This window comes from Perissodus microlepis, chromosome 2 (assembly GCF_051167445.1).
Source record: "Perissodus microlepis isolate ML-2025 ecotype Zambia chromosome 2, ASM5116744v1, whole genome shotgun sequence".
NCBI classification, from domain to species: Eukaryota; Metazoa; Chordata; class Actinopteri; order Cichliformes; family Cichlidae; genus Perissodus; species Perissodus microlepis.
This window is the reverse complement of record NC_140462.1, coordinates 3,281,229-3,302,001: the sequence shown is the minus strand read 5'-3', so window position 1 is coordinate 3,302,001 and position 20,773 is coordinate 3,281,229. Positions and strand designations below refer to the sequence as shown.

General features: G+C 41.6%; 2 protein-coding genes across 2 annotated transcripts; both read left to right on the top strand.

The window, feature by feature from the left end:
- Positions 1-359: 359 nt before the first annotated feature.
- Positions 360-6,315, top strand: fnta (farnesyltransferase, CAAX box, subunit alpha). The gene is made up of 9 exons (XM_084940412.1): positions 360-553; positions 1,260-1,345; positions 1,861-1,975; positions 2,224-2,328; positions 2,462-2,588; positions 2,837-2,985; positions 5,019-5,081; positions 5,292-5,484; positions 5,591-6,315. Exons 1-9 carry the CDS (start codon positions 429-431, stop codon positions 5,756-5,758), a joined length of 1,131 nt encoding a protein of 376 aa, XP_084796538.1. The 5' UTR covers positions 360-428; the 3' UTR covers positions 5,759-6,315.
- Positions 6,316-15,005: 8,690 nt separating this feature from the next.
- Positions 15,006-17,242, top strand: tmem271 (transmembrane protein 271). Its single transcript, XM_084940399.1, has 2 exons — positions 15,006-15,818; positions 15,906-17,242. The coding sequence occupies exon 2, from the start codon at positions 16,078-16,080 to the stop codon at positions 16,867-16,869; it is 792 nt and encodes a 263-aa protein (XP_084796525.1). The 5' UTR covers positions 15,006-15,818; positions 15,906-16,077; the 3' UTR covers positions 16,870-17,242.
- Positions 17,243-20,773: the final 3,531 nt, after the last annotated feature.

Below are 20,773 nucleotides of genomic sequence, written 5' to 3'. Positions count from 1 at the left end.
ATAAATAACACCGTTTGAAAGACAGCGTGGTATTTTTTAAAATCATTTGCATAAACTTATCTCCATAAACTGGAGAAGTGGGGAATAAAAAAAGGGGCAGGCCTAAAAACATATCAGCAGCGCAGATGAACAGTATCTGAAAGTTAGACATTCAAGAAACATCTCAGTGGAAGGGTGTCTGTCAAGAACCTTTCTTAAAGCAAGGGAAACAGGGAGAAAATACTGAGGTACGGCAAATTACGCAAGAACCTGACTGAAACTTGTACATATCTTATGGACCGTGTGGCTGTCTATTATTATTAGGTGATAATTAAGGATAGAAAATCTCCATTTCCCAGCAGCACTTAAAGGCAACTTTTTCCGCTACACCGGATATGACGTTTTCTTTCTCAACGGAGCACGACTGCGATTAAGCTAGCTAGTTAGCAATGTCGGACATTGACGAAACAGTTGAATCTGTACAAGTTAACGAAGACAAAGAGTTTGATGTAGAGGTCGAGGAGCACATCGAGGATGAATTTGCTGTTGACCCGACTCGATACATATTTTACAGGTAGTGTCTAGTTATCACTTTCTCTTTGGGTGGCTAACTTAGCTTTGGTCGCTCCTCTACCGGTACTTAGTAACTACTCTGTAGCTCGTGTTTGTTATAACGCGGTAATGTTTGATAACTTATAGTTTAATACGAGTTTTGTTAGCGGCTGTCAAAAGTGCACTATAATTATCGTCTTTGTGATGGAAAGCCGGAGGAGTTGCGCTAACAGCCCTCTTTCTAGTAGAAGGTTCAGCTCTGTACGTTTATTCTAGCCAATACCTTCAGAAAGAATAGTACCCAGGTTAATTTGGCGTCCTAACGTCACAGCTTGTCTTAATGATTTCAGTATAAAGTTAAACAGTTATCGCGACCTCCTTGTTTATATGGCGGTCAGAAATGGCTGATAAATGCATTGGTTGATCAAAAAAACGGTGCACACATTCCCCCCAAAGTAGTTAGCTCAGTCAGAGACATTATATCAAGAGATATAATACTCACAGAAGCCTGAATTGAATTTATGGGAGAATTTAGTGACAGCAGACGTGGTAGTGGTAAGTTTAATGGTTCTTAAAGCCTTATTTGTGGACCAAAAACTGGTGACTGGGCTGGTGATTATCTACAATATATTTGTTTCTAGATAGATCTTGGCCCTGTGTAACTAAATACATTAGCTACTATCAGGCTGTACTGACAGTTAATCCACCTCCATGTTTTTGTGTTTCAGAGACAGAAAGGAGTGGGCTGACCTGGAGCCTGTTCCACAGGATGATGGACCAAATCCTGTAGTGAAGATCGCCTACTCGGAAAAGTGTAAGATTGTTAGTGAACCATGGAAGGCTCATGGGGAATTGCAAGACAGCAAGGAAGTGGGTAGAGGGAAAGGTCACTGCAAGATATTATACGTCTAAGTAGTCATCTTCATCCTGTCATGAAACCATACGATGGGGCTCAAGTGATCACTGAAAGGTTTTATGATTATGAAAATGACATTTGACAATGACAGCAAATATCATTTGCTGTTTGGGACATTTTTGACTGCCAGTACCCTCATCCTAATCTGGAAAAATACCAAAGTAGGTTTTTTTTGTTTGGTTGGTTTTCTTTGGAATAATGGTGTTCTATGCCTCCAGTAGATTTCCAAACACTTGGAGAATCATTGCCGTACTGGTGGCACTTGGCTTCCTTGCTGTACTTTCCCTCCTTTAGGCACATTATGTTGTTTTTTCCTTTAATATGCCACTTGTCTGTTAAAATCCAAACTATTTCAGATGAAATATGATTGCAGAAGGATTTCATATCTAATGTTCACGTCTTTCTTCCAACAGTCTCAGATGTCTACAACTATTTCCGTGCCCTCCTAAAGAATGATGAAAAAACTGAGCGGGCTTTCGCTCTGACTGCAGATGCCATTGACCTAAATGCTGCAAATTACACTGTCTGGTGAGCATTTTGCCTGTTGGGCAGTATGGAAAAGCAGTGCTGATCTTTTGATGTTGTAGCATTTACACATAATGGAAAAAAGAGCAAAGGAGATGACATTCATAGTTAAGTAGTACTGTTTATAGGTACAGTGCCTCAGGCCAGTCACAATTTTAAAACAGCATCAGAGTATAAAATGTGTTTGTTTTGTTTAGAAATGAGTGTCTTCTGTGAAAATGTAATCTAACCTATGCTGTGGTACTGTCCAGGCACTACAGGCGAGTACTCCTGCAAGCCCTGTCGAAGGACCTAAAGGAGGAGATGAAGTACATTACTAACATTATTGAAGAGCAACCCAAAAACTATCAAGTCTGGTAAGTGCAGTATGTGAATTTATCCAGAGCACATAGAGAGGAGAGTGGGAGTGGAACATTCCTAAAACGACTCAAGTTTAATGAAAAAGTTGGAAGATAAGGACGGCTTTCCAAACTCCTCCTTCTGCTCCAGGCATCACAGACGTATGGTGGTCGAGTGGTTGAATGACCCCTCAGAGGAACTCCAGTTCATCGCAGACATTCTCAGCCAAGATGCAAAGAACTACCACGCTTGGCAGCACAGACAGTGGGTCATCCAGGTAGGTGTTGCTCTCGGCAGAGTTTGGCTCCAAAGCTGAGGAACGAGATCCAGTTCTCCTCCCACAGCGACGCTCTCTGCCAGACTGACTCCTTCACTGATTAATTTGGTTGGCTGTTTGTGTGTAGTTCAAGTCCCTCTGTGGTCAGTATTTGTATCATGCAATGCGAGGCAATGCACGACACAAACGCTGCACTATGTAACCGCATAAACGTGTTGGATGCCAGCTTAGCTTTCTTTGTACCCCAGGAGTACAAACTGTGGGACAACGAGCTGGAGTTTGTGGAGAATCTGTTGGAGGAAGATGTGAGGAACAACTCTGCATGGAACCAGAGGCATTTTGTGATTTCTCACACTACAGGCTTTTCAGATCCAGCTGTAGTGGAGAGAGAGATTCAGTAGGTGCTTTTTTTTCTTGCTTTTTCTAGTGTTGTTTAATTAATTGTAATGTTTAATTGGTGAGGAAATATTAGGTTTATTATATTAAAAATCATCCAGTGCCTCACAGCTGACCCCATTAGGTTCAGTAATGTTAGTATATTTAGTGGAGGCTTAAATTTTTTTACCTTCATACGTGAATTCTGAAGTAAGAACTGAGGCGCTAAAAGTGTTTGATCGGTGTGACAAGTATTTATAACATGTAAACCCCAGTATTGTTTCTCCAGTTCATGACCGCAACCTACACTGATGTGTGTTAAAATATGATTGTGTTAGAATTTGTATTTTGACACAAAAATAAGCAGAGCTAGAAGATCTAAAACATGGATAAAAATTAGACTTTTATTATCCTACAGTTTGTTTTGATCATTCACCCATTCCACATGGTGACAAGTTTACCCAAAATGCACTTTCAGAGGTTTCCTCCATTGACTTATCAGACAAAATTAAGGGTACCAGTGCATGTTAGAGTGGTTGTAAAGTTGATTTTCAATTTTTACCGGAGCATAAATATGTTTTCTAGCCTTGAAAATGTCGTGTGGCTAGCTCCTATACTTGGCTGACCCCTCCAAAAATAATCTAACTGATTGCCTTTAACTACTTCACTCGATCTATATATTTTCTTTAATATGTCTTGGTTTCATAGTCTCTTGTTTAATTTTTGTGTAATTACACAACAGCAGTGTAGCACTGTTTATTCATTAGTTTAGACAGGCAGGAGTAAGATAATGATCCCCTCTCAAATAAAATGGAGCAATTTGTAATATTTAAATACAATCAGTGTTTATCACTCTTGTATTGCACAAATTCAATAGAGAGTAACCTGCTCATGAATGACCAACAGCAAAACAGTTTGAAACTCAGTCTGTACTAGAGATAGTCAATAATCTGCTTCAGTGTAAGAGCTCTGCTGTTCTAACATCAAGGTAAATACAGCCCTGAGCAACTAAACTGTAAACATAATGGAACAAAGACGGAACAACTCGGTTTGACATTGTGCTTAATATTCTAGCTAAAATCTACAGTCGTGTAAAAAAGCGCTAACACGTCTCTGTTCGCTCCTCTGAAAAGTTCACCCCTTGATGTCTTGTAGAACCAACTTTAGCAAAAATAACTTGAAGCAGTTGTTTTCTGTTTGAATTTATCAGTCTCTCACATTGTTGTGAATTAATTTTGGCCCACTCTTCTTTACTGTGACTGGAGCATTGCACCGCCTTAATTCTTTTCTTTTTCAGCCATTCGGTTGTAGATTGGCTTCTGTGCTTGGGATCACTGTCCTGTTGTTTGACACAATATCAGCCAAACTTTGGCAAACAGCCTCATATTTGACTCTAGAATACTTTGCTATACAGAGGAGTTTATAGTCCACTCAATAAGTGCAAGGTTCCTGGGTCCTGTGGCTATAAAAAAAAGCCCAAATCCCCAGCCCTCCACCACTTTTCTTCACAGTTAGCATGAGGTGTTTGTTTTGGTTTTACTCTCAGGAACTTTAACATGTTTTTTGCACTTGGGTGTTTTTGGAATTTCTTTGAGCATTGCAAGGTCTGACCTTGCTGGGATATCCACCGCTCCAGACCAGGAAACTGCCAAAACCTCTGCTGTTGTAAGAATGACTGGGATGTTTTAGTGTGCCATCTCAAGAAATATACAATATAGTGTGCTATAGGAACGTCAAAAACTCAAGATTTAGTCATTAAAATCACTTCTGACAACTTAAAACGGAAGCAAATATCAGAAAATCCAAATACTTAAGTCCACTTTTTGGAAGTCTCGCTCTCTCTCTCTGTCTCTCTCTCTCCTGCTCTCTCTCTCTCTCTCTCTCTCTCTCTCTCTCTCTCTCTCTCTCTCTCTCTCCTGCTCTCTCTCTCTCTCTCTCTCTGTGTGCAATATGAATACATACATGAATACATACATGTTTCTGTACCCTCAGCGTTGTTCCTGCTTCAGTTGTGCAGCTGCATTCATTTTTCTGCTGTTCTTCCCTTTGTGTCAGATATTGCCTGAACCAGATCAGGAAGGCTCCCCATAATGAAAGTGCATGGAATTATTTGAAAGGGTAAGATGCAAATCACAGTGTAAATGATCCTATGTGTGTTTACCTGTAAGGCCCAAACATGCTGACATTTTCCCACGAGAATATTTCACTGTGCCATCAGCAGACATTCAATATATAGCACGCTACAGGGAGCTTGAGAAACGGTTATTAAAAATGGAAAAGCTCACTGCCAGTATCCTCTCTTATTTCCTTCTTTTTTTTCCCCCCAAGGATGCTGCAAGACCGAGGTCTGTCATCTCAGCCAGGTCTGCTGGAGAGGGTGCTGGAGCTAAAGGAGACACATTGTTCACCTTACCTTCTAGCATTTCTGTTTGATTGCTATGAGGATGCCTTAGAGAACATCGCCCAAAAAGAAAAGGTAGAAGAGGAGGAGCAAAAGGAAACTTTAAGAAAGGCTCTAGAAGTAAGTCCTTAGGCATACTTAGAAATAAAAGTTTGCACCCAATGTTGTTCTTGTCAAACTCGAGATCTGAAACAATGTTGTTGTGCTTTGTTGTCTTCCTTTGAAGATTTGTCAACTACTGGCACAGGAGAAGGACACCATCCGTAAAGAGTACTGGGAGTTTTTGGGACGTTCTTTAAGGAACAAATATGGAAACGGTACTCTCTCTGATGAGCCCATGGCAGAAAATCCTGAGCCATCCATCTCAGCATCACAGTCGCAGGAGGCTAGCTAGGTCTCCTGGGGACTCGCACCATTTCCACTCCCTGCCCTGCTTCATCGCTGCCCTGCTGTCCGCAGAATCAACTCCTGGAGCTTGATATTACTTTAAATGGCTATAATTTATATTGCTGAACAAGGTTTGAGAAATAACCACAGACATAAGGTCACCTAGAGTCTGAAATACACGTGACAGCTACATCAGAAAGTCTTTAAAAAATGAGGGAGTTAAGTTTTGTCTCACACCTGGAAGTGAGTCTTTTAGCCAGATTTAGATTTATTAACTGGCTGTTCTTCTTCTTTGTTTCAACTTGAATATGTGTTTGTATGTTGTCATGGATTCAGCTGCACCCCTGTGAGTGTGACATTTACGTTGTTTTACAGCTTTTTGTTATTTTTAATTCATGGAACTGACGCGTTAGTGAGCTGACTTCAAAGTAAGACTTCATTTGGACCTTTGGTTACAAAACCCATTTCTCACATAAATATAAAGGAAAATATTTGGTTTGAATGGGGAATTCATCTGCTTGTGTTTCAAGGAAAGATGAGAAATATAAGTTTGGAATAACAGCAGTGACATGTTGTGTTGTCTTTTTTTGTTTTTGTTTTTTTTGGTGGGAATGAGGCAAGTTGAGATTAAAAGCAGTCATGTGCTGCTGCTTATTTTCAAATCTATGCTGCTCCCTTTAAATGAGACACTTTTTAGTTTGATTTTTTTTTCCTGTTTGGTCCTCTGAACTTTGCAGCCTGTGTATTGACACTCGCAGCCTCATGTCCTGACCTCCCTTGGAGCGAGGAAATGGATTTACTCCACTAGATGCAGCTGTTTCTACTTCTGCTGACACTACAACACAATCTGTCCCCTTACAGTCTCTGACCGAGCAGCCAGTGTTCCAGCTGTGCGTAATTACAGCTTCTGTGCATCGTTGACATTAGAGCAGCGCTGCTTGCGTAGTGTGGTGAACCCTGTGATCAGCACAGTCACGTCATCAGCACTTGGCAAACGAGTGCAGTCGGTGCCCATTCAAAGAGAGTGTAACCCAGGTTACTGTTATTGCTACAATTTATAGGTGATTGCTAAGCATGTCGCGTTCAGGCAATCAGGATCATTAACGTGTGCGTGTGGATGAGATTGTGCCTTGAAAATGTGGCTGTGCAGAACTGTCAGATTTTAAAAAATCAAAAAGAACTACAGTGCTTTGCAAAAGTTTGAGTCACCATTCTTTTCTTTGTGTTCCTCCCAGGGACCCAGACCTATTGTTTGAAGTAGTTTCAACTATTTTCAGAGAATATTACGGTATTTTATTTTCCACTGACCTGTGAACCATTCAAGCACAAAAAAAAGCACCTAATGCAAGGGGATGATGTCTATACAGAACAGACAAGTTGGCAAAAAAACATTTATATTGTATCTTTAGGCACTTTTTACTCGCAGCTGCATTTCTGCCAGTCGTGTTGGGGATCTCATCCAAGTTGATGGATTTATAAACATAGTAAAAGTACCATCTGTAAAGTATGTGGCTGGCAGCAGCTTCATTCTTCAGCATGACAATGATTCCAAACACACTGACAATGCAGTAAAAACATACCTGGATAGAAAAGCACACATTGGAACAGTCAGTCATGGATTTGCCTCCTCAGCGTCCGGACCTCAACATTACTGAAGCAGTGTGGGATCATCTTTACAGCACAGAACAAAAAAGCAGCCAACATCCAAAGAAGAGCTCTGAATGTCCTTCAGGAAGCCTGGAGAACTGTTCCTGAAGACTACTCAAGGTAAATACAGGAGAGCTTAGCTAGGAGTTCATGTTAGGTTGAAGAATAAAGGTGGTCAAACTAAATATTGACTTTCACACTTATTGGAACTGTATAAACTCTGTTTTTGCCTTAGATACTGTATTTCATGTGTTTCAATAAACTGTTAGCACCTTCTCCCCATTTTCATAGCAAAACAAAGAAATGAGGATGGCTCGAGACTTTTGGACAGTACCGTATATATGTTTAATCTGTAAGTAATTTGTAACAGGAAATTAAGGGCAATGACTACATCATATTAAAAAATAAACAAAATGCGATATGTCTATACTAAATAAAGAGAGTAGTTTTAGATGAAATGTTCAAACAGATACAGTTGTTTGGCCGGCCCTTTTTTTACACCCTTCAAAAGCGTCTCTGAGGGTTAAGACCTGATTTTAGGGTTAAAGCTTTTAATAAAACGTTGGGGATGCATGCCCTCACAGCAATAGCCAAGCAAACAGACCTCTGTGTGTATGTTTGCTCCTTCCTCTACACACAGAATGAAGCAGGAACTCTTTGGGGAAATTCTGGTAGTAGAAAACAACTTTCATCCAAAATGTGACAACCACTCATTTAAACTACCTCAAACTTGGCACCGCACTTACTCGGGTCCCTGGCAATACACCCACGAAGTTTAAAGTGCAATGAAATGAAAGGTGCTTGCAATAGGTGAAGAACAGGCTTACAGTTTCCACTTTTTTTGCTTAACAAAAAAATGAGTCTTTCTAACTTTGGGCCAATCTGCAGGACAGTAAAAGAGCTGCCAGGTTAAACCAGGCAACAGACAATCCCGGCAGCTGAGTATGCATATTAGCCACATTGTTTCAACTTATTAAGCAAAACAGATCAGGTACCTGCTGCATCACTTCCAGCATTGTTGAATGAGAGTGCTCCCTAGTGGTTAAACCCAGAACAAAAAACAAGCAGGGGTTCCAGGCAGTGTGTAATTAAAATACTAATTAAACCCAGCACAAGTCCAAACAAACTGCACACTGTTAAATACAGGTGAAGCAGACAGAAGGCCTGCAGCCAAACATTTGCTTTCTGTTTCGGTGTCCATATGCTATGTCCATAACAGCAGTTGTGGTAAAGGCTTGTGGAGCCACTGTCTACTTTTTAAAAAATGCAAGCACAGACAGTGGATTAACAGGAGACCGCTGTATCCATGTAGAGTCCTGGACGAGGTCCAGATTGGTTCTGAGACATCTGCTTCTTTTAGCGGAAAAGGAAAGGCGGCTAATCCTGTGTGGGATTCTGCAGCCTCTCTGTTCATCAAGGCACCAGCCACGTGTTGGTTTTACATCAAAACATCAGACAACTGATATTAAGCACATGTAGGATTTTTCTTTTTCCTTGCATGTGCACATGAATGTTGTATTGTTACAATGTAATACAAAACAGGAACCAGACAGTAGAGTCTCAGATGAAAGGAGCCCGCAAGTGTGACAAAGACTGTGACTCGTGACATTTCTGTCACTGTTTTATCACTTCTGGAAGACACAAGTGGAATGTGTAATCATTTTTCCCTGCAGCGTGAACATCTGAAAATAAAGTCTGGAAAGTTAAAAAAAGAAAAGACTGTAGAGAAAATCAATGAAAGTCAATGAATGAATTAAGTAAATGTGTAAAAAGTAGAAAAATGGAAAGATGGGAATATTTGTAGTGACATACATGAACTGATAAACTGAGCATGAAGTCAAGCTCCACCAGTCCTGGTAGATCAGCTGATGTCTCGCCATAGCAACTGATAGCTCAGGTTACATCCTACCAACGTGTTGGTTATTTAAGTCACCAAATGTCCGTCTCAGTCTTAAAAATCATTTATCAGTCAGACTCTAATTGCAGGCATTTTCATAAATTGTGTTGCATTTTCAGATGCACAAAACTAATTGGACAAACTAATGTAATTGTAAGTATAAGGATGTTTTTAATAACTGGATGAACATTAGTTGCAATCAGTGGATGTCTAAAGCTGACATTACTATGAAAACAACAATCCTCAGCTCCCCATGAAACCACTCCTCGGTCTATCGTCCAGTTGTTTGAGCCTCTGAAAATGATGCACTATGTATAAAAATGTCTCTAATTCTCAAACAGTTAATAGAGCACTTTTATTAAGCTCCTTGAATTCAAGCTCAAGGTCTGCACTTCAATCACATATTGATTGTTAGATTTAAAACCACTGTGGTGGGGCACAGAAGCACAATGACAACATAATGTATCGCTGTCCAATGATGATCCTGTGGATTTAACTGTATGTGTTTTTATTCATGCCTGCTCAGCGCTGTGCTGCTCTCAGAACAGCACCAAGCTGCCAAATATAGATTAAATTAAGTAGAAAAAAATCTTCTTTTGACTGGAGTGATTCTCCTCTAAATTAACTGATGCTCACACCACCAAGTAGACTTATCTACCATTATATATGCAATTAAAGAACATATCTTGCAATTAACTTGCACTGTGAGGAAACGAAAACATCTGTAAAGTGGCCACTGAATTAAAACCAATGTTGTGTAGTGTTAGTCTCCTTTACAGCACTATAAAACTGTTTTTCCTCACTACACCCTTGAAGCTCTCAGCCTTCCAAAAATGCTAAATTTGCTGCTGTAAACCTGACTGTCATTTCTTTATTCAGTTACGAACAGTAATGTGTGTCTAACGCTAAAAATGATGTTACATCTACATCTAATCCTTCCTAATCCAGAAATCCTGGACCACAAAACTGGACTCATCTTCAGCTGGTGGCGTAAAAGCAGCTCGAACATCAAAGTGAGGAAGTGCATAGAAAAACACATTTTTAATCGGGTCACATTTGAAGAATCCTTCTGAAGTCACAAAGGCCGGCTACGAGCGTTGTCTCTTGAGCATCTTGCAGTCTCGGGAGAAAGCCTATGGTCAGCTGTCTGCCCCTTTTCTATACGCTCTGCCTGCGTGGTGCTGGTGCAGTAATTCCTTCCACCTGCATCTCTGTTCTCTAACAGCCTCACATTTAAAGTCTCTTAAATGTCTGATGCAGTTTCCTTATATAAAGATGTGGACTACAAGACAGAAGGAAAACCCCGGATTGGGTGTAGCTTCTCCTAAGTCCTCTGTTGCATCATGTTAAATGATTCCACACAGTTTTATTATTTGGTGACACTTCTGCACTCAATTTATCTGGTAATGAAAAACATTTACTACCTCTGGCTACAACGGTTTTGAAAAGAACGAGCGGAAAGACCCTCATTTGTTCTGTGAAAGAAACCGAGTAGGAGGATTTTGAATATTTTAAAATGATCAACGACAAAGATGCTTTGTGCAAACATAACAATATCAAAGTGATCTGCAGCATAATTTTGCAAATACACTCCATTGTGGAGCAGTGTTTTCACTTGCATTTGGACGATGCTATCATCTTGAGCAGGACTTTATTTGTATTCTTTGGATGCCTGAAATAAACTCCTACGTAGACTGTGCTTTACCCTCACATGCAACCCTCATCATTACATTGCCTCTTACCTTCACCTCCTCCTCCTCACTAATGAATCTCACTAATGTAATCTGATCATCATCGTTACCATCGCCATCATCTGTATGGATTTCCATTAACATAAATACCACTATAAATCTTCTTTAAGGTTCAGCACAACAATTTCAGCGATGATGCTAAATGGGGAAGAATTATACTTACAGTGTTAACAGGTTTCAGTGTGTGCTCCCTCCAGTCCAGCCAGTCAGTGCTTGAATTATTTATAATTTACCTCGTTATTTTTCATTTGTTTACACATTTTAGCACAACACGCATTCGTGATTTAAGCCTGTGTATTTCCTGGCTTGAAAAGTGAAAATGTTTCTTGGTACCTTAACTCAAAGAAAAATCTACTTTGCAGTTCTTTGATTAAAAGTCAGAGGAAACTAAATATATATGCAGTTGTGCAGTGAAGGGTATAATTAGATGAAGCAGCGCTAAATTAAATGACCAGGGGAAAGGTTTGAAGTTAAATTGACTTTTGATTCAGATTAAATTATAACAATGGTGCTATTAACATCGGGAACATCAGAAGGAATAGTGGTGATGCTGGTGGTTACTTTTCACACATTCATTTCTGACTTTATTGTTAATAAAATATGCTTGAAGTTTCCCAAAGACTGAGATTCTCCTCGGAATAAAACAATCCAAGTGCAACTTTAAGGGTAATGGTACTCTTAACCAAGGTCAATAAGTCAGGAAGTACCTTAGAGACTCATTATTTCAGTGAGATGTTATTTTCCATAAAGTGCCAAAAGTGCCCACAACTCTCACTTAAAGCTGCTTTGTTGTCATTTCTGGCCACAAGGGGGCAGTAGCTCAACCTCGAAACTGCACTACAGCAGCTAGCTCCATATATTTGATATGGCAGGGTTTGTTTTTTTTATTACACCAGATGCCCTACCTGTCCCCTACCTATGATCAAACCAGGGATATTATGCTTGTTAGATGCTATCCTGTGGAGCCTCTAATCCTGATATAAAGTTCATAAAAATCAAGCAGGAAACAGAAGGAAAGGGATAAATAAGTTCAAACTTCCACTTTGATGGAATCATTTGGACCTCATCTTCAGCCACGCCTGCTCGTCTGTTTTGGCATCTACAAAAGCTAAATGGCATTTCTTTGCTGCTCCTCAGGCTTTATGCATAATCATCCAACCTCTGCACCTTGTGTTTTACACAGTAAAGCCCTGCACAAACACAAACACACAAACACACATACCACTCAAAACTGACCTCCAGTGACGCCAACAAACACAAAACCAAGCTCATTTGAAATGAAATGCTTTCTATTTTCCTCATGCGCACACACACACACACACACACACACACACACACACACACACACACACACACACCAATCTCATATATTCCGTTAGTGATAGACTAAACATTATTTGATTTAAGGAGTATTCAGCTTTATCGCTGGAACTCTTTTCTTGGGCTTGTTGTAAGGGATATCATTATTTGGAGTCGAGCCCAGTGTCTGCACACAGATCTGTTTGTCTACACTGGGTTCTCGCTCTGTTCATCAGGTAACATTTGCTGCTTTTGTTTTCAGTCTGTTTCGGGTGGGTACTGGAAGCCCACAGTGGGTTTATCTGAGGTTTTCTGCTGGCGACATGAAGCTGCAGCAGCTCTACAGAAAGTCAATAAGAGAAGAAGCTTCACGCTGGCAAATGAAAATTACTCAAAAAAAAAAGCAAGCGATGTCTTCCACACAGTCATTTCATACACTGTTGATATGAATACTATGATAATCTCACCAGCTGACTGCCTCACTTCTCTGTTCCTAATGCTCCCGCCCATTTGACAAACCCTGTCCCCTGTCTGATCTAGCTCTGACAGGTTTTCAGCCTTGGTATTGAATTTATTTTTCAGAGTCAGTTCCTCTTTAGAAGAAACATTGTTTGAGTCCCTCCCAGCTCCAGCCATCAACAGCAGCAGCTGCTTTAGATTCATTAATATTTATAGGCTAACACAGGATTTTACAGGCCGACCTGTCGCGGCTGTTGTAACTGCTGCTGTAAAACTGCATCTTAGATGCCGAAGCACTCCCTTCACAGCTGACTCTTGGCACAGCTGAAGCAATCGAGCCTAAATGCTCACACACACGCACACACACAGAACGACTTGTAGTGATTTAAGTTGAAAATCTGCTCTTGGAGGAGAAGGCTGATTTATTATTATTATTATTATGCTGGGGATCTATCTGCAGTTCTTTGTGTGTCCCCTATAAACCATATAGTAATAACATTCAGACAGCCCTCTACATTAAAATGAAGCCAATTTCAGGTCTTTCTGCCATGTAGGTGAGAGGTGATCTTACCCATTAAGGTTAGAGCCACTTTCCCCTTCAGTAACAGTGTCTTCCAGGTCTGTGACCATGAGGGAAATGGTCTGTGTTATGGAGGTGAGCAGGGCTCACCTTGTGCCCTGATGAAAGACATATGCTATTAACAACCTCTGCCTCATCGCTTTTATCGGGCAATTGAATCCAGTAGTTTTACTTCACATTAAAGTGCATGCTCCTTACCTGTGGCTGCTCACACTGTGAGTGAAGTGAAGCCATTTTCTGTGATGCCCTGGTCCAGGTTTATTTGTATAGCTCTTAATCACAGTTACAAAAGGCTTCGCAACGCCCACATTATGGAACAACAAATGTGAAAAATGGGTTTGAATCTGCTGCCACACAAAGCATGGCTCAAATACAATGCTTTAACAGCAGGAAGGACTCAGAGCTGTGGCTTTTATTGCTCGTGTATGGACTGGATAAGAAGGGACAGAGAGACTCGTTAAGCAGTGGGTTATATGCTCCCCAGGAAACTTTGAGCCTCAGACGCTTCGTTTTCTGTGTTTTGATTCTCCAGTTTTTGCCCCTTGATTGCTTCAGTTTTGTATCTACGCCTGTGGTGACTGGGCCAGTCAGTCAGGTTGTTGCTGCTGATGGTGTCAACATCACTGAAACACACTGCCAGCAAGCAAGCCTGCCAATCAATCAGTCAATCAGCAGCTTATCAGCTCATCATTCACAGCATCTTTTCTTATCTGCAAACCTATGCAAAGTAGTAATGACCTAATTAGAGTGACACTCACACTTGCTGGCAGCTGTGCTGGTACAGTCAATGAGGTGGCTCATTGTGATGAATGGATGGGCGACGGCTTTCCCTGGTGGAATTCTCCTACCTGCACTCGTCAAACATTTGGTTAATTAAGTCAAGAACTCGCGCTCGTCCGCTGAGAGTTTTCACAACCAGATAAAATGAAGTGGAAACAACTCAGCTCCAAGAACCGCAGGTCACACAGTTGAATCATTTTGCATATCCTTGAACTTTTTCACGATTTTTATTTTTTACATTTCATTATTAGCCAGCTCCGATTCAATGACACCAATTTGTTTTCACTAAATGAATGTCACTCAGGCACTTTGCTCCCAAAACTTCAGCCTCAAATGCCATTGGCATGAAATTTTGTTGTGATATTTACTTTGCTCGTGGATGACAAAGATGATAAATCTTAGTGACCACAGTGGTGTCATATCTCCACGCTTTAGTGCCAAAAATGTTTTTGGGTTTTAGGTAATAAAAATGACTCAGCATATATTTGGATTCGTTATCATGAAATCTGGTTCACGTCCTCCTCATGATCACACACGCACACACACACACACACACACACACACACACACACACAAATAAATCTCGTAAAGATTTTCTTAACATATTTTCAACATATGAATTAGAAGAATGTCTCTTTCAGCTGCCTGCTCTATTTATAATGACTATGAACTCTATTAGACTTCACACTCAAACATTTACTTTTACACTGTGGGCTGTAGCTTCTGTTGGGCATTGCAGCATGGACTTTGGATGACTCATACAGTATGTCTTTCTACATTTGTTTTAAGACTGAAATGCTGCCTCTAACCAGTTATCCACCCTGCAACACTGCTGTAAAGGTTGTCTATGGTGAGGTCTGGAGCCTGTCTCAACCACCATTAAAATACGAGACGTTTATAGTTTTAAAGATCCATTAGAAATGTGAGGAGAGATGCTGTGGACTCCAATCAGCGGCCGTCTGGCCTCCAGGGTTGGATGTTTCAGCACCGCGGACAGCGCACAGCCTCGCTCAGCTCCTCTCGTCTTATTGATGCTTGATGATTTGTGATTTCCGGAAAGATCTGCCTGACAAAAACAAGTCCTAGGAGAAACAGAGACCTGGTGGGCTTTTCGTTTTTTATTTAGCTCATATTAAGAATAAGAGGATTATTTTGTTTCCGCCAAAAATCAGTTTAATAACAGGAACACAGGTTACCGCTCGCCTAAATTAAATTTCCTCACCTCGCAGTCACTCCTGCAGAACTGAACTGACTACGAGCCTGAGGGTTTGAAGTGCGTGTATAAAAAAAGAAAAAAGAAATCATTTCATGTTCCCGAACACCAGTCGCGCTCACGATTGTTTTGATCACCCACCAAAAGTCGCTCACTCGCCTTTCCATTTAACACAACGTCACTGTAAAGTCTCTACGTGGCACTTCAGGCACACTTATAGCCCCTGTAGGAGTGTTCTTGGGGCCTGCGGGTCATTGGTCAACAGGACGCTCGAGCATCTCCGGCTGTAGCAGCCGCCTCCTTCTCTGCCACAAAACCCCGCACACGGCATTCAAGCAGGAGACTTGGCGGACTGCGCTCTCTCGTCAGGAGGAAAAAGGAAAAGCAACATAAAAAAAACTTTTGCTTGGGAGTGAGATGGGCGGCTATAGCTGATCTTGGGTAACGCGATCATTGGCTGTATGGATTATCGATAAGTGCAGTGAGGAATGCGTTCTTGTCATTAATTATTTATATATTCCTGTAAAGCGGCGGGCATGCGAGAGAGACGCCGCAGCGGCGAGGATCGCCCGCTCTGAACCGGAGGAGTCACCGGCAGATGATGTCCCGATGTGAGAGTGCTTCCAGAGGAGACGGAGGAGAGGACGCAGGAGGATGAAGAGCGGGGGAGAGGGATCGAGAGCGGCAGAGGTGGAATATAATGAAGTTGAGTGGGAAAGGACTGTGCACCGTCCTCTCCAGCACCCTCCTCTTCGTGTGCGCCCTGAGCGAAGTTGTCGTTGGATTAAGATGCGTCTCGTTGGGATCTACGGTGAAAGCGCATTTCCACCTCGGCTCCACGGCTGGGGCTTTCTACTCCGGGCTACTTGTGGGAATCGGGCAGGTCATGCTGGGAACCGCGCTGGTGTGTTGCACGGACAAGCCCGGCTGCAGGAATTTCTTTCTCCTCGGTGTTGTGGTCTTCTTGTTGGGGGTCCTCACCGCCTTCTCTGGCGCGGTGGTGGACGGGGACACGGCTTCTCTGGTGGAGAGGAAATATTCCCATTACTGCTTCCACTCTGTGGTGCTGAACCCTGCCTGCGAGCAGCTGAGGGATTACCAGCGGAGTTTGGTCATCTCCACTGTTCTCAGCACGTTGGAGTGCCTCCTCGGGCTCATCAACCTGGTGATCATCAAAAGGTACAAAACAGCGCAGTTTTCTAGGAGCAGACAGTGTCAGAGGCAGAGCGCCGGGGCGATCATCTTCAGCGAGGAGCGGGACTGCTCCTCGGCGGATTTCCAGCCGGTGTCTTACATCAACCTGGGTGTTTTTGGTGTGTTTGACGAGACAGGTGCAGAAGTGCAGTGCGGGGGACACCCGTCAATCGAACTGCCGGGATACTCGCCCACGGACCCGGAGCTCAATCATTGCTTCCCTTTCTCCTACCCGCTCCCCAGTGAACTGCCACCCGCATACGAAGACATTTTCCCCGCTGAGGCATGCAACACATAGCCGCTCTGGAGCAGCCCCGGCAGCGCTTCCCTCTGCTGTGACAATCAATGACTTTACGCTTTAAAAAAACAAACAAACAACCCCTTCCTCTTCCTCCTCCAACAACCCAACAAAAAGCAGTAAGTTACACAGGAGGACGGCGGAGTGGATTTTGTTTTCGCCTCATTCCTTCTCACTTTTCTTTTATCTCTGCCTGTCAGCTTATGTTGAACATCACCAATCAGACTGATGTAGATAAACACATCATCAGACAGTGCAGGCAGATCAAGACCCATAAAACGCAACAGCTTGCTAATATAACAAAAAGCAGAGTCTGTGTTCTGAATGTTTGCTGTTAACGTTTTTACCTGTGAATAAACTGTATTTAACCTCACCTGACGTCATGGAGCTGCTGGCAGTTTAGATTTTGTGCTGGTGTGTTCACTCTAAACTTCGAGCCTAAAGGTTGCGGGCAGACCTCCTCCAGACTCTGAGGATAGCTGGTGGAGCGTAATTAATGAAAGTGTCATGCACATCAATCCAAACGGTAATTTTATAAAATCACGAGAATTCATGTAATCCGCTGGGTAAACACCCGAGAAAAGGCTCCAAAAGGAGTCACATCTTTTCACGTCAAAGCGGGGATAATTTCACAGAGAAACTCTCCTTTTTAATCCCATCCAAGTGCAATTTTAGTTTTTACGCACGATAAAATAAATTATGTCGCAATTGTTACCACAAAAAAGCACACACATTTCTGTAGCTGCTAGTAAAAAGCAAAAAAAAACATGAACATATGTGTTTTAACTGTTACAGTTTATTTGTTCCTTAATTACTTTGTATGAATGTCTTTCTCAGTAGGATAAAACTTATGAAAATACAGTTAAAAGTCTAAAATCTATGCCCTCCTAAACCAAAGGCTTACAATGGGCCAGATTTCAGACTTTGCTGGCCAATTCTTACCTTATGTTTAGCCACACTTAAGTAATGCATTAGTGTTGCACTCCAAAGAGCAGGGTGACTAAAGAGAAAGAAAGACATTATTTTAAAAAACGAGTAAAGTCTAACAATCAAGAGCTTCAAACACACAGGATCCATAAAGCAGCTGCAAACTTGGATTTGTTCTACCTTCATCAAAAGTTACTCCACCCCATCAGGCTACCTGACCACCCAGTCTGACATAACTCTGGTGACATCATTATGACATCATCAGGGGTATTTTCTTTAGCCTCTGGATAGTTTTTCTCAGCTGGCTGCTGAGACCCCATGAGCCGCCTGAGCTTGATATGTAAAATCTGTGGAATTTCCTTTTATAGCAAAGCTTTTGTGAGTGACACAATAGATTATGGTAATGCTGATAATGAGCATGTGAGGTTCAGGAGGAAGCAGGCGCGTCTCAGACAGTCTGAGCCTGAATGCGCTTCACTTTCCTTGATTTTTGAAGTAACAGGCGGGTAAATGACACAAAATCTCTCAATTCAAGGGATCAGACCGGCTGTCCGGATGCGATACAGCCCCAACGCAGTAACTCATTTTAACCAATTTAAAGAGTTCAAACTGTGCAGCGCTGCTTCCCATATGATTCCATGTGATTGGTCTTGAAATTATATACTTTCTCCAACCACACAAATGACCGCATCGTTTCTCAGCATGGATCCTCCCTGGAGATTGAAAAGCTTTTCAACCACACCATTACTCATTTCACTTAACAGCAAGAACAGAGAGAAGACAAATGACAGATCTGGCTGTCATTATTACGTGCCCACCTTTGGACAACGCGTCTCTGTGGAAAATTAAATCGAAATGCTTCCTTTTCCTTCAAATTAAATCCCCTCAAATGAGCATCCGCGGCTGAATGTCTTTCTAGGGGCACTTTGACGAGCACTCTGTGATGAACAAACTTTAAGAAGTACTTCACTGGCTCAGTGTAATAATCCTCCTCTCATCTTTTTCAAAACTGTGTCATGATGCTCTCCACTTACTCATTCTGCTTAGGTTGGGCTTTGCGTGCCAGAGCTGAATAGAGGCTAGGAGGGGGAAAAACATCCTGCTCTTGTCATCTCTCTTAGGTTTTCTGCCTGTAAAATATGTGGCTATGACCTAAGATTATCTGAGCAGCCGATTGGAGAACAAAAGAAGTCTCCAGGGAGCTGGTGCCCTCAAAGTTTCACAGAGTGTTGGCCAGAAAAGGGGAAAACAGAAGAAGATCCAAACAAAGCTAATGGTGTGGGTTCTTTGAAAGTCACCTGCCGTGAGTGTGCATAAACAGAAAGCTAGCACAGAGAAAAAAGACTTTCAAACTAAAAGATGATTTCTCTACCACGAATAAAGCTGGACGCTTGCGCTCCACGTCAGCAGTACCACACGGGGCTGGATCAGTTATGTGGCCCGAATGTGTTTCAGGTGGTTTTTGACAAGTGTGTGTGTTTTATTTTTATTTGGGAGATTTAAAAGTTCTATATGAAGGTTTCTAGCCTTCTCTCTCAGCTCATAAAACCTCAAAATGTAGTAAAGATTACACTACAGGGAGGTGGTGCAATGAAGCAATGCTGCTCCTATTACTTATTTTTTTATTACGCACTGTGATTATTACTTTAGTGAAATGGTCTGATATTCAATAACCAGAGTCAATGAGGTAAATAGGCGTCATTTGGTTTGATGCGAATGCCTCAGAGTTATATTGTTAATGGGCTGAATGTGGCACAAATAAACCCAAAATTTAGATGGTGGAATAAACTCCTGTGTGACGGTACTCTGATCTCCCCTCCTTGTTAAATCACCAGACCTTCAGTGCAGGCTGTTTGCATTTACAGATATTGGACTGAAGATATTGGCCACTTCCATTTTCTAGCTTATTGTCTGGTTAGGCAAGGCACAGACAGAGTGCACAAGGTCACTTATGGCATATATTTAAAATAGCTTTACAAGTCAAACTCTACATAAACATCCCCACGAAATGCACAAAACTGATGATTTTATCTTTCAAATTTGTGGAGCCACAATTATGTAGATACCAGGACTAACATTTTCTGACATTTGCTGATAAAATCTGCTGCACTGATAACACAGAGACCATATTTGGTGGATTTCACTCCAGAAAACACGAGTATTTAAGCAAAGTTTCTTCCAGGAAAGAAGAATGGCTTTTGTTCACACTGAGGTGATTAAACGAAAACCGAGCTGTGTCATGCTTCTGTTCGCTGGCTTATCAGATCTGTTTTCTGAGCTGCAATCACTGTGCTACGCCATATTGCACATAAGTGCATTATGATGTTGCCAAAAGTAATTAAATCCCGTTAGTGTCCAGAAGCTAATTACACATGATCGTGGAAGTGTTCCCATTTCACGGCATTTCATACTTTATATTGAGCACATTCGTCATACAAAATTAATGATGAGCTCACAAGATATGACGCTGTGGTATAAACCGCCCTCTCAAGCAGTGTAAATATGATGCAAAAATATGAGCTTTAACTGGACCAACCAAAGCAATCAGTGACACTTCAGCACTAATGCAGAGGTAATCATTATCCAATTATATACTGCAACATTACTGACATTTTATGAATTCATGAGGCTTTTAATTTCAAAACTGTAGGAAAATGCAGCTAATAATACACACTGGAATGTTCAGCGCTTGACATTTACTCTCTACTAGTTTTACACTGTGGCATTGCTGTTATTTAGTAAAATACTGAATTTCTCCACCACTGCAGCCAGCTTGGTAAATGCTGACTGAACTAAGGGCGATATAGTCCCTCAATCCCTGTAAGGTGATTATTATTTATTTGCTTGTCATTAACACAAGATTAATAAAAACAACAATAATAATAATTTAAAAAGGCCAGAGGGGCCGATGGCGCGATATGGCAGCCTCGCCTCTGTCAGTCTGCCCCAGGGCAGCTGTGGCTACACCTGTAGCTGC

Coding starts and splice junctions, on each gene's coding strand:
- fnta (XM_084940412.1), top strand. CDS start 429: ATGTCGGACATTGACGAAACAGTTGAATCTGTACAAGTTAACGAAGAC. Junction 1,346..1,860: donor GATCGCCTACTCGGAAAAGT/GTAAGATTGTTA, acceptor TTCTTCCAACAG/TCTCAGATGTCTACAACTAT. Junction 2,986..5,018: donor GTAGTGGAGAGAGAGATTCA/GTAGGTGCTTTT, acceptor CCTTTGTGTCAG/ATATTGCCTGAACCAGATCA.
- tmem271 (XM_084940399.1), top strand. CDS start 16,078: ATGAAGTTGAGTGGGAAAGGACTGTGCACCGTCCTCTCCAGCACCCTC.